The sequence below is a fragment of the Oncorhynchus masou genome, chromosome 21, assembly GCF_036934945.1.
Source record: "Oncorhynchus masou masou isolate Uvic2021 chromosome 21, UVic_Omas_1.1, whole genome shotgun sequence".
Lineage (NCBI taxonomy): Eukaryota > Metazoa > Chordata > Actinopteri > Salmoniformes > Salmonidae > Oncorhynchus > Oncorhynchus masou.
This window is the reverse complement of record NC_088232.1, coordinates 13,373,231-13,387,865: the sequence shown is the minus strand read 5'-3', so window position 1 is coordinate 13,387,865 and position 14,635 is coordinate 13,373,231. Positions and strand designations below refer to the sequence as shown.

The window sequence follows — 14,635 nt, the reverse complement described above, 5'->3', positions numbered from 1 at the left end:
TACCATGGGAATGCTGATGCTCTGAGTAGGCTGCCTATTCCAGAAAGCGTCGCTCAGGAAGGAGAAAATGACCAAGTCTTGATGATCAACGTGTTAGAAGATCCAACCGTGAACACAGCACAAATCAGGAAATGGACTTCAAAGGATGTGAAGTTATCACAAGTGCATGAATTTATTCTGAAAGGATGGCCTAACGTGACAGAGCCTCAGATCATGCCTTACTACGCTCGCCGCTTGGCCTTGAGTATTTGAGATGGGTGTGTTCTGTGGGCTTCAAGAATAGTTATCCCACCACAAGAGTGGGGTATGCTACTAAAGTTGTTGCACCAGTCGCTTTCAGGTATGTTGAGAATGAAAGGCCTATCGAGGTCCTACGTCTGGTGGCCAAAGATGGTCCAGGATGTGGTAAATGAGGGTAGCCTGTGTGCAGATTGTCAGAGTAACAGGAAGTCACCCCCCTCCACTACGCCATCACATCCATGGAAATGGCCGGGAAAATGTGGACTACGCTGGACCTTTCCTAGAAAAAATGTTTCTTGTGCTGATTGAATAAGAATCAAAGTGGATGGATGTCTACCCCATGAACACGTCGACATCACAGGCTACGGTTGAGAAGTTGAGACAAAGCTTCAGTGTCATGGGATTGCCTCGTGTTGGTTAGCGACAATGCTACTTGATTCACAAGCACTGTTTCATGAAACAAAATGGAATTCAGCAGGTAACGTCAGCCCTTTTCACCCATCTTCAAACGGATTAGCAGAATGTGCGTTTCAGACCTTGAAGGAGGGGATGAGGAAGATGCAAGGGGGCAGCATTGAAAGGTGTCAAGATTAGTGTTTAGCTACAGGATCACTCAAGCTACAACTGGGTTGTCACCTGCAAAAATGCTGATGTCAAGGAGGTTAAGGTCAACCTTTTATCTCACCAGGCCAGACCTAAAAGTGAAAATACAACAAAAAGCAATGGAAACAAAAATAGAAACATGACAGAGCCAAACTCAGAAATTCAGATCCTAAGTGAGATCATGTTCGGGAAAACATGTAAAAAAAAGCATGTGATTTGTTATGAGAAAATTGGCAGCTTTAGCTCAGAAAGGATTGTGTTATTAGCTTTAAAGAGTGGAATGTAGTAACCTGGTATAATTGTTTACCAATAGTTGGCAGTATTGGGGGTTTTCTGTCTGCCATATAACCATGCTTGAGAGAACCCCCGGCAGCTTACGCCAGGTGTATTAGGGAATGTTATTCTAAGTTACCATTAAATACTAAAACGTACTTACATGTCCGGCGTCAATCTAAGAAGCCTCTTAAGATACTACAAGTACAGAGCAAAAATTGTCATGATAGTGCAATTTGCAGTAGTATTTCTTTAAGACACTACCCTTTTGGCCTCATCTAGCCCAACTCAGAACCCTTCAGGAGCGGACCATGATGATGGCAGTTATTTTAACAAATGCCCTGCAGTTGAAACATCTCTACTTAAACACTTATGCCAGTTTATAGACAATCACGGCTCTTCGGAGCCAGTTAACAACTTGGACCACCTAGTCATTCAGGATGGTAGTGTACATTTGACTTATTTTGGTGACCCAGTGCTGAAGTCCTTCCCTTGGATGTAGTAAGGTTTGTTTGACTTCTTAAAGTGCATTCTTGTCTGAAAGCCTAAAGTGCCCCAGTGATAATGAATATGAATTCTTGCTCGATAACAAGTTTACCCAGTGAGTCGATTGAATAGAGAAACATCCAAATTAATCAATTCTACAGTGCATCACACTTGTGACAATACGACATTCAAAAAAGTTTGAATTGATTATCTATTAAAGGAGCAAGGGGTGGGGATGGAGAAATGCAACCACTTTCAAACTCATGGACAGGGCTATGGATACAAGGATTGACTATCCATTATAGCAACATTATAGTTTTAACCATGTTTTAACGCTATACAGTATTTTTCCCACATTTACATTGTTTGTAAACAAAGGAGTAAAAACAAGCTTATATTTTGGATTCTAATGGGGTACGACAGATGAATCTGTAAGTTAAATTCTTCAAGAATCAATGGGTGTATATACCATTTAATACAATCTAAAAAATGAATGCAGAACTGCAGATTGCCCTTTTTAGTTGATGTAATACTGTATACCACAGATTTAGATGAGATTCCGATTAATCTCAACCAACCATTCTGCAACAAACTGAAGCTTAAAATTCACTTGATTTACATAATGAAAGCATATCTTTAATGTAAATGTTTATAGAACATACCATTTTTCAAACAGCTTGGCTTTTATCCTGTAAAGTCTTGACATTCAAAAAATGTACATTGTTTAGTAGTAATTTAAGCCTTAGCCTACAATTTCCTCACTGAGCCAAAATCGAATTAACATTAAAAAAAACTCCATCACAATCATTTTGTTTAAGCATGAGTTAAGCATCAATCCACAACATTTGCCAATATTGCTCTTCCACATCTGGGGTGAAAGGAGACAGAGCTAGACAGTGTTCATCAGACCATAAGACATCCCGAAAATCAGTATTCTCACACAAATGTCTGTAGCATCTGAATGGTTTGGGCTACACAATAAAATTACACCTCTGTGGAAAGCAGAGACTCTCAAACACAATGTTGTTCTCTAGGACGCACACAAGACTCATCTGAAGGTCCCTGGTACCAGTAAAAAAAATGTTGAGGTCGGATGTTTACATACACTGTAGCCAAATACATTTAAACTCAGTTTTTCACAATTCCTGACATTTAATCCTAGTAAAAATTCAATGTTTTAGGTCAGTTAGGATCACCACTTTTATTTTAAGAATGTGAAAATTTCAGATTAATAGTAGAGTGATGTATTTCACCTTCTATTTCTTTCATCACATTCCCAGTGGGTCAGAGGTTTACATATACTCAAATTAGTATTTGGTAGCATTGCCTTTAAATTGTTTAACTTGGGTCAAACATATTGGGTAGTCTTCCACAAGCTTCCCCCAATAAGTTGGGTGAATTTTGGCCCATTCTTCCTGACAGAGCTGGTTTAACTGGGTCAGGTTTGTAGGCCTCCTTGCTCGCACACACTTTTTCAGTTCTGCCATCAAATGTTCTATAGGATTGAGGTCAGGGCTTTGTGATGGCCACTCCAATACCTTGACTTTGTTGTCCTTAAGCCATTTTCGCACAGCTTTGAAGTATGCATGGGGTCACTGTCCATTTGGAAGAACCATTTGCGACTAAACTTTAACTTCCTGAATGCACCAGTCCCTCCTGCAGCAAAGCAGCCCCACAACATGATGCTGCCACCCCCGTGCTTCATGGTTCGGGATGGTGTTCTTCAGCTTGCAAGTCTCCTCCTTTTCCCTCCAAACATAACGATGGCCATTATGGCCAGACAGTTCTATTGTTATTTCATCAGACCAGAGGACATTTCTCCAAAGAGTATGATCTTTGTGCCCATGTGCAGTTGCAAACTGTAGTCTGGCTTTTTTTATGGCGGTTTGGGAGCAGTGGCTTCTTCCTTGCTGAGAGGCCTTTCAGGTTATAGGACTCGTTTTACTGTGGATATAGATACTTTTGTACCTGTATCCTCCAGAATCTTCACAGGGTCCTTTGCTGTTGTTCTGGTATTGATTTACACTTTTCGCACCAAAGTACATTCATCTCTAGGAGACAGAATGCGTCTTCTTCTTGAGCGGTATGACGGCTGCTTGGTCCCATGGTGTTTATACTTGCTTACTTTTGTTTGCACAGATGAACGCGCTACCTTCGGGCATTTGGAAATTGCTTGTGGAGGTCTACAATTCTTGGCGGATTTCTTTTGATTTTCCCATGATGTCAAGCAAGGAGGCACTGAGTTTGGAGGTAGGCCTTGAAATACATCCACAGGTACACCTGTGACTCAAATGATGTCAATTAATTAGTTAATTTATCAAATGATGTCAATTAGCCTATCAGAAGCGTCTAAAGCCATGACATTATTTTCTGGAATTTTCCAAGCTGTTTAAAGGCACAGTCAACTTAGTGTATGTAAACTTATGACCCACTGGAATTGTGATAAAGTGAATCATAAGTGAAAATATCTGTCTGCAAAGAATTGTTGGGAAAATTACTTGTGTCATGCACAAAGTAGACGTCCTAACCGACTTGTCAAAACTATAGTTTGTTAACAAGCAGAAGCTAGCCAGAAGCTAACCAGAAGCTAGCCAGAAGCTAGCCAGAAGCTAGCCTGAAGCTAACCAGAAGCTAATCAGAAGCTAGCCAGAAGCTAGTTAGCTCCGTTACTGGCTAATCATTAGTATTCAGCTAACCACGGTTTGTGGTCATCAGCTATCCTTTAGCTCGAACATCTATCGCCAGTTTTGTACGGCGCGGCTCAGACCGGACCATACCGGACCTATTTTTCTCTCAATGTCCCCGGATTTTAACTGCATGCTCTGGACATTTATACCTGGATCTCGCAGCTAGCTAGCTGCTATCCGTGTGACTATCGGCTTACGTCCATTCCGAAGCAAACATCAATTATTCCGGAGCTAGCCGGCTGAAGAGTTCCATCAGTCACTCCTGGACTACAATCACCTATCCGGACACGTTTTACTGCCAACGCGGAGCCCAACCGGTCCGCTAATCGTTAGCTGTCTTATCGGCTGCTATCTGTATAGACCTATCAGACAATTTTATTATTATTTATTTTATTTTATTTTTTCTTGGGCCTCTATAACTATATCTTTTTTTTTTTTTGCGAAATGGATTGATCCCCTCTACCACACGGAACCCCACTAATCCTACCGACGGAAACGCACGTGGTGGCTAAAAACAGACCTCCATCCTATGCTAGCTTGCTACCGATGGCTGTCTGAATCGCCGTGACCCCAACCAACCTCACATACTCACTGGACACTTTTGATCACTCGACTAAGCATGCCTCTCCTTAATGTCAATATGCCTTGTCCATTGCTGTTCTGGTTAGTGTTTATTGGCTTATTTCACTATAGAGGCTCTTGTCCTGCTCACTATACCTTATCCAACCTATTAGTTCCACCACCCACACATGCGATGACATCTCCTGGTTTCAATGATGTTTCTAGAGACAATATCCCTCTCATTATCACTCATTACCTAGGTTTACCTCCACTGTATTCACATCCTACCATACCTTTGTCTGTACATTATACCTTGAAGCTATTTTATCGCCCCCAGTAACCTCCTTTTACTCTCTGTTCCAGACCTTCTAGATGACCAATTCTCATTGCTTTTATCCGTACCCTTATTCTACTCCTCCTCTTTTCCTCTGGTGATGTAGAGGTGAATCCATGCCCTGCAGTGCCTAGCTCCACTCCTATTCCCCAGGCGCTCTCTTTTGATGACTTCTGTAACTTCTGTAACTAACTGCCAACCCGGATGTTCTAGCTGTGTCTGAATCCTAGCTTAGGAAGACCACCCAAAAAAAAAATGTTAATCCCAAACTACAACATTTTCAGATAAGATAGAACTGCCAAAGGGGGCAGTGTTGCAATCCACTGCAAAGATAGCCTGCAGAGTTCTGTCCTACTATCCAGGTCTGTACCCAAACAATTTGAACTCTACTTTTAAAAATCCAACTCTCTAAAAACAAGTCTATCAACGTTGCCGCCTGTTATAGACAACCCTCTGCCCCCTGCTATACTCTGGACACCATATGTGAACTGATTTCACCCCATCTATCTTCAGAGCTTGTGCTGCTAGGCGACCTAAACAGGAACATGCTTAACACCACAGCCATCCTATAATCTAAGCTTGATGACCTCAATCGCACACAAATTATCAATGAACCTACCAGGTACCTCCCCAAAGCCGTAAACACGGGCACCCTCATAGATCATAGATCATCCTAACCAACTTGCCCTCTAAATACTTCTCTGCTGTCTTCAACCAAGATCTCAGCGATCACTGCCTGCATCCGTAATGGGTCAGCGGTCAAACGACCTCCACTCATCACTGTCAAATGCTCCCTGAAACACTTCAGCGAGCAGGCCTTTCTAATTGACCTGGCCGGGGTATACTGGAAGGATATTGATCTCATCCCGTCAGTAGAGGATGCTTGGTTATTTTTTTTTAAATGCTTTCCTAACTATCTTAAATAAGCATGCCCCATTCAAGAAATTTAGAACCAGGAACAGATATAGCCCTTGGTTCTCCCCAGACCTGACTGCCCTTAACCAACACAAAAACATCCTATGGCATTCTGCAATAGCATCGAACAACCCCCGTGATATGCAGCTTTTCAGGGAAGCTAGAAACCATTATACACAGGCAGTTAGAAAAGCCAAGGCTAACTTTTTCAAGCAGAAATTTGTCTCCTGCAACACTAACTCAAAAACGTTCTGGGACACTATAAAGCCCATGGAGAAAAAGAACACCTCATCCCAGCTGCCCACTGCAATGAAGATAGGAAACACTGTCACCACTGATAAATCCACTATAATTGAGAATTTCAATAAGCATTTTTCTACGGCTGGCCATGCTTTCCACCTGGCTACCCCTACCCCGGGCAACAGCACTGCAACCCCCACAGCAACTCGCCCAAGCCTTCCCCATTTCTCCTTCTCCCAAAACCAGTCAGCTGATGTTCTGAAAGAGCTGCAAAATCTGGACCCCTACAAATCAGCAGGGCTAGACAATCTGGACCCTTTCTTTCTAAAAAATGATCTGCCGAAATTGTTGCCACCCCTATTACTAGCCTGTTCAACCTCTCTTTCTGTCATCTGATATTCCCATAGATTGGAAAGCAGCTGCGGTCATCCCCCTCTTCAAAGGGGGGGAAACTCTTGACCCAAACTGCTAGAGACCTATATCTATCCTACCCTGCCTTTCGAAGGTTTTCGAAAACCAAGTCAACAAACAGATTACCAACCATTTCGAATCTCACCATACCCTCTCTGCTATGCAATCTGGTTTCAGAGATGGTCATGGGTGCACCTCAGCCACGCTCAAGGTCCTAAACGATATCTTAACCGCCATCGATAAGAAACAGTACTGTGCAGCCGTATTCATTGATCTGGCCAAGGCTTTCGACTCACCACATCCTCATAGGCAGACTCGACAGCCTTGGTTTCTCAAATGATTGCCTCGCCTGGTTCACCAACTACTTCTCTGAAAGAGTTCAGTGTGTCAAATCGGAGGGTCTGCTATCCGGACCTCTGGCAGTCTCTATGGGGGTACCACAGGGTTCAATTCTTGGACCGACTCTCTTCTCTGTATACATCAATGATGTCGCTCTTGCTGCTGATAAGTCTCTGATCCACCTCTACGCAGACAACACCATTCTGTATACTTCTGGCCCTTCTTTGGACACTGTGTTAACTTCTTGGATATAGGGGGTGCTATTTTAATTTTTGGATGAAAAACGTTCCCGTTCTAAACAAGATATTTTGTCACGAAAAGATGCTCGACTATGCATATAATTGACAGCTTTGGAAAGAAAACACTCTGATGTTTCCAAAACTGCAAAGATATTGTCTGTGAGTGCCACAGAACTGATGTTACAGAAAAAAACCAGATAAAAATCCAATCAGGAAGTGCCACATTTTTTATATGGCTGTGAAGGAGCTAGGAGTCAGCTTACGTTGTCCACGTTTTCCCCAAGGTGTCTGCAGCATTGTGACGTATTTGTAGGCATATCATTGGAAGATTGACCATAAGAGACTACATCTACCAGGTGGTCGCTTGGTGTCCTCCGTGGCAATTATTGCGTAATCTCCAGCTGCAGTATTTTTCCGTTTGCTTCTGATGAGAAGCCAACTGCCACCACTGATAGATTATCGAATAGATATGTGAAAAACACCTTGAGGATTGATTCTAAACAACGTTTGCCATGTTTCTGTCGATATAATGGAGCTAATTTGGAAAAAAGTTTGGCGTTGTAAGTGACTGCATTTTCCGGTCTTTTTCTTAGCCAAACGTGATGAACAAAACGGAGCTATTTCGTCTACACAAATAATCTTTTTGGAAAAAAATTAACTAACTAAGAGTCTCGTCATTGAAAACATCCAAAGTTCTTCAAAGGTAAATGATTTTATTTGAATGCTTTTCTTGTTTTTGGGAAAATGTTGCCTGCTGAATGCTAGGCTTAATGCTATGCTAGGCTATCAATACTTTTACACAAATGCTTGTGTAGCTTTGGTTGAAAAGCATATTTTGAAAATCTGAGATGACAGTGTTATTAACAAAAGGGTAAGCTTGTGTTTGAATATATTTATTTCATTTCATTTGCGATTTTCATGAATAGGAAACGTTGCGTTATGGTAATAAGCTTGAGGCTATGATTACGCTCCCGGATACGGGATTGCTCGACGCTAGAGGTTAACAACCCCCCAGTCAAGCTTAAATGCAATACAACTCTCCTTCCGTGGCTTCCAATTGCTCTTAAATACAAGTAAAACTAAATGCATGCTCTTCAACCGATCGCTGCCTGCACCTGCCCGCCTGTCCAACATTACTACTCTGGACGGCTCTGACTTAGAATACGTGGACAACTACAAATACCTAGGTGTTTGGTTAGACTGTAAACTCTCCTTCCAGACCCACATCAAACATCTCCAATCCAAAGTTAAATTTAGAATTGGCTTCCTATTTCGCAACAAAGCATCCTTCACTCATGCTGCCAAACCTACCCTTGTAAAACTGACCATCCTACCAATCCTCGACTTCGGCGATGTCATTTACAAAATAGCCTCCAATACCCTACTCAACAAATTGGATGCAGTCTATCACAGTGCCATCCATTTTGTCACCAAAGCCCCATATACTATCCACCATTGCGACCTGTACACTCTCGTTGGCTGACCCTCGCTTCATACTCGTCGCCAAACCCACTGGCTCCATGTCATCTACAAGACCCTGCTAGGTAAAGTCCCCCCTTATCTCAGCTCGCTGGTCACCATAGCATCACCCACCTGTTGCACGCGCTCCAGCAGGTATATCTCTCTGGTCATCCCCAAAACCAATTCTTTCTTTGGCCGCCTCTCCTTCCAGTTCTCTGCTGCCAATGACTGGAACGAACTACAAAAATCTCTGAAACTGGAAACACTTATCTCCCTCACTAGCTTTAAGCACCAACTGTCAGAGTAGCTCACAGATTACTGCACCTGTACATAGCCCACCTATATTTTAGCCCAAACAACTTCCTCTTTCCCTGCTGTATTTAATTTATTTATTTATTTTGCTCCTTTGCACCCCATTATTTTTATTTCTACTTTGCACATTCTTCCACTGCAAATCTACCATTCCAGTGTTTTACTTGCTATATTGTATTTACTTTGCCACCATGGCCTTTTTTTGCCTTTACCTCCCTTATTTCACCTCATTTGCTCACATCGTATATAGACTTGTTTCTACTGTATTATTGACTGTATGTTTGTTTTACTCCATGTGTAACTCTGTGTCGTTGTATGTGTCGAACTGCTTTGCTTTATCTTGCCCAGGTCGGAACTGTAAATGAGAACTTGTTCTCAACTTGCCTACCTGGTTAAATAAAGGTGAAATAAAATAAAATTAAAAAATTAAAAACAAGAAACGTGTGGAGTGGTTGAAAAACAAGCTAATGACGCCATCCTAAGTGTATGTAAACTTCCGATTTCAACTGTATATGGTAGCATATATGGGGATGGTTTAGTGCTTAAAAGAAGGGTATAAATGCATGTCAAATGTTTTTTTAAATAGTTTCCTGCTATTTCAGATATAGGACAGACACTTCACAACAAACTTAATTTAGTTTTTTTGGGGAACTGTTTGTTGTTCCATGTAGTGAATCTGTTATTAAATGTGTTTCTATTGGCCAATAGCAGTAATGCAAGATTCTGTTTCAACCCACCCTCCCCAACATCATAAACTTGATCTCCACTAAAAAAAGCATTCTCACATTTCTTTTAGAATAACATTTAGTTTTTAACAGCGGAGATTTGTATAAACCTTGTTGTATATGTCTCCGACATTTGCAACATTGTTTCAATATTCAAATTCGATCTCCTACTGTCCCATAGTAATGAATGTGTCAGGACGAGACAAAGGCAGGCAGCCTGTTGAAATCATGAATCAGCTGGCATAATTTTTATGGATATATATAAAGACATTTCAATTCAAAAAAGGTCCAACTAAACGAAGTGCAGCTAGTTTGCAGTCTTTCCAGCTTCGTTGTTCAGCTCCTCTGAACGAGAGCATATTTTCTATGCCAGGTGAAATCACGCCTCATTAGCTCATTGTTATGGATGTGTCCAAATATATTTCACTAGAAAACAACTTAAACAAATGCAAATGCCGCTGCTGCTGTTATTCTGGCTGCAGTGTTTGTAAGTTAGTGACTGTAAGTTAGCCGTAGTTGGCTAGCTCGCAAGCAAGGGATAAGAACGTTGCCAGCCAGTATGATAAAGGAACATTTAGAACTAATGACTGGGTCGGTCCATAAACAGAACAAAAAGACTGAACAACTGGGTTGCATCTCTGGCAGCCGGCTTGGGTAGCAAACCTAGATTTGTGGTCGGGACTATATCTTGTAGACGGATGAAGTGGTATTAATAAATTAATCAAATAACTTATTCAAATAATTCAAACATTTTCATTATGTTGCTAACCCGTTGTGTAAAAGTGATAATGCCCTCGAAGCCTGTGTTTGAGGATATATTGGCACATGCCAATATATCCTCCAAACACCGGCTTCGAGGGCATTATTACTTAAATAATGCATGCTCTAGAATGCCCTTCAAGCCAATCAGAAAGGAGTATTCAAACAATGCCATGGTATCAGGTGTGATAATGGTGCATCTGACTGTTGCACGTGTCAATGTTTTAATTTTATCTGTAAATAAGAGTAGAGAAAAACAAAATATCCCTTCACACCTTGTACACGTAGGGGTTCTTTCTCGAGTCAGTCAGGATGTCAAATCGGGTGTAGACGTCGTTGAGCAGGTTGACTATCTTGATGGCACCCTCGGCTGACGCGTGTTTGCTGCAGAAGGCATTGAATCCCACAATGCCGCTGAAGAGGATGGTCACATTGTCGTAGCGTTTGGCCGGGACTGGACGCTTGTGGCGCAACTCATTGGCCACTGATGGTGGCAGGACTGAATAGAGCAATCTAAAGAAAAGTGAAAAGAAAACGTCTTGTATAGATTATTTTGTCTTCTGGAGATGTTTTTATTCCCATGTTTTTCACCAAAACATACTGAGTGTGGTCCTGTATGGCTCAGTTGGCAGAGGATAGTGTTTGCAATGCCAGGATTGTGGGTTCAATTCCAAGTGCCATCCATAGGTAAATGTATGCATGACTGTAAATCATTATGGATAAAAGTGTCTGCTAACGGGCTTAAACACTGAGTGTAGTCTAACCAATACCCAAAAGGATATTCAGTGAAATGAATTACATTTGGAGGAATCTAAATGCAATATCTAAGGGGGATTTTTAATTAGGGCAAATCTGATCTTTGAGAATATGTAAGTGGCTTTTTATATAATAATAATAACAACAACAACAACATGCCACCCTATGGGACTCCCAATCTCAGTTGGATGTGATACAGCCTGGATTCAAACCAGGGACTGTAGTGATGCCTCTTGCACTGAGAGCCATGATTAATATGAACAATATATAGTCCTGCTAATAGCCCATCCTAGAAACGTTTGCCTGCGAAAAACAGGATTAATAATAACACTTCTTCCCCTTTCCACTTGTAAAGGTTCCAATAGATATTTTTAATTAATTAGTATATTTGAGTTCAACATATTTGTTCAATCTTTCTGGTGGATTAAACTGAAATTGCAAACAACTTTCTATGGCTTGTTTAAAAAATATATTTTGAGATTTCGTTTTCAAATAACCTAAAGTGAGCGAGGAAAAAGCCCATTCTTGAGGTGAGACATTGTTACTAATTTGTAAATAAAGCCTGTTTGTTATTTAGAAATATTTCTGTTTTTAGAGGGAGAGAAACCAAAAGCCTACCGTCGCCTCATGGGTCTCCCTGTTTCGTCCGACACAGGTTTTCAACCAGAATCTGTAGCAATGCAGTGTGCACTGCATAGACTCGGGTGCTGTACAACGTGACCGGTCAGAAGTAGACTACAGTACTACAGTAAGAGCAAAATAATCTTAACATTTCCACACCTTAATTGTAGTCTAAGTTTATCTTAGAATAAAAACCTTAGTGTAATAACAGTTTTAGTAAGTTTTAGTGGTAACAAAGTGTTTTTCCAGGTGTGCGCGTGCAGGACAGAGGAATATCACCTTCTTCATCCTCATCATTCAGTTGAAATCGTGCACGATTATCAGTTTCAATTTGGTTTATGTTGCCCATTCATTGTCAGACATGTAAGCGCCTAATTTTATTTTTGGCAGTGAAACATTTAGAAAATCTAAATGGACTGTTTGAAAATGTGAATCACATTTTTATTTGCCGTACGGCATTGCGCGTACCCCAGTTTGGGAATAGCTGGTCTAGATGAAGGGGAAGAGACAGGTTAAATAAGGATAATTGAGACATGGATTGTGCATTTGTGACATTCAGAATGGGAAAGACAAAATATTTATGTGCCTTTGAACAAGGTGTGGTAGTGTCAGGATTTGGCCAGGGTTGTTCCGGGTTTTGGTCACTAGATGCCCCCATTGTGCTTTTTGACCTTATGTTTTTTCCCTTGTTCCCCATTATTATTTGCACCTGTACCTCGTTTTCCCTGATTGTATTTAAACCCTTAGTTTCCCTCAGTTCTGTGCTCTGTGTTTGTATGTTAGCACCCAGCCCTAGTGTTCTGTTCTCTTGAGGCTTTTTTGTGCTATTCCTACCACCTTTTGGATTTGCCATTTTTGTATTTAAGGACTTCTCTTTTTTACTTTATTAAATACACCGTCTTAAGTACTGCTGTGTCTGCCTCATCTTCTGGGTTCTGCTGACTATTGGTGGCTCAGTTGGTTAAGTGACTGTTTCTCACTCTGGAGACCCAGGTTCGTAACCGGGTCCTGACAGAAAAATAATAATGGGGAACAAGGGAAAAAACATAAGGTCAAAAAGCACAATGGGGGCATCTAGTGACCAAAACCCGGAACAACCCTGGCCAAATCCTGACAGGTAGGCCCCCAGTTTGTCATTCACACTCAATAGTTTCCAGTGTGTATCATATCTCCAGAGGAAACGTCATAAAATAGGCTACCTGAACACACCTCCCTTGAGCAAATACAGCTGTATCTGTTCTGAGCTCATTGGTGTGAGAAACGGTGAGCACCCAGTTGAAACAATGTTGCAAGTTTGCTATACCTAAAGCTCAAGCCAGATGGAGAGAGGCAGACAGGAGGAGCATTAACTTATTTGGGCTGGGGGGCAGTATTGAGTAGCTTGGATGAATAAGGTGCCCAGAGTAAGCTAGGATATGCATATGATTAGTAGATTTGGATAGAAAACACACGGAAGTTTCTAAAACTGTTTGAATGATGTTTGTGAGTATAACATAACTCATATGGCAGGCAAAAACCTGAGAAAAAATCCACCAGGAAGTGAGAAATCTGAGGTTTGTAGATTTTCAAGAAATGGCCTATCCAAGATACATTGTAAATTTGGTTCGACTGCACTTCCTAAGGCTTCCACTAGATGTCAACATTCTTTAGAACCTTGTTTCAGGCTTCTACTGTGAAGGGGGAGCGAATAAGAGCTGTTCGACTAAGGGGTCTGGCAGAATGCCATGAGCTAAATCAAGCGTGCGTCCGTGAGAGCGAGCTGCGCTCCCTTTAATTTTTAAAGACAAAGGAATTGTCCGGTTGGAGTTTTATTGAAGATTCATGATAAAAACATCCTAAAGATGTCCTGTTTGGCCCTGTCCGGGGGTGTCCTCGGATGGGGCCACAATGTCTCCTGACCCCTCCTGTCTCAGCCTCCAGTATTTATGCTGCAGTAGTTTATGTGTCGGGGGGCTAGGGTCAGTTTGTTATATCTGGAGTACTTCTCCTTTCCAATTCGGTGTCCTGTGTGAATCTAAGTGTGCGTTCTCTAATTCTCTCCTTCTCTCATTCTTTCTCTCTCTTGGAGGACCTTAGCCCTAGGACCATGCCCCAGGACTACCTGACATGATGACTCCTTGCTGTTCCCAGTCCACCTGGCCGTGCTGCTGCTCCAGGTTCAACTGTTCTGCCTTATTATTATTCAACCATGCTGGTCATTTATGAACATTTGAACATCTTGGCCATGTTCTGTTATTATCTCCACCCGGCACAGCCAGAAGAGGACTGGCCACCCCACATAGCCTGGTTCCTCTCTAGGTTTCTTCCTAGGTTTTGGCCTTTCTAGGGAGTTTTTCAAAGCCACCGTGCTTCTACACCTGCATTGCTTGCTGTTTGGGGTTTTAGGCTGGGTTTCTGTACAGCACTTTGAGATATCAGCTGATGTACGAAGGGCTATATAAATAAGTTTGATTTGATTTTTGATTTGATTTGATTTAAAGATTAATTCTATACATTGTCTGACATGTTTCTACGAACTGTAATGGAACCGTTTTGACTTTGTCTGGACTAAGTGCTTGCGCCTTGTGAATTTGTATTTGTGAACTAAACGCGCAAACAAAAAGGACTTAGATTATGTGGACAACTATAAATACCTCGGTGTCTGGTTAGACTGTAAACTCTCCTTCCAGACTC

The 14,635-nt window shown here is 41.6% G+C and overlaps 1 protein-coding gene across 1 annotated transcript in view; it reads right to left on the bottom strand.

The window, feature by feature from the left end:
• LOC135507826 (guanylate cyclase soluble subunit beta-1-like) overlaps positions 1-14,635 on the bottom strand; it is a 57,076-nt gene that overhangs the window by 24,183 nt on the left and 18,258 nt on the right. The window contains exon 10 of the mRNA XM_064927507.1: positions 10,861-11,098. Within this exon, the coding sequence (XP_064783579.1) occupies positions 10,861-11,098 (238 nt within the window). The remainder of the gene's footprint in view (positions 1-10,860; positions 11,099-14,635) is intronic.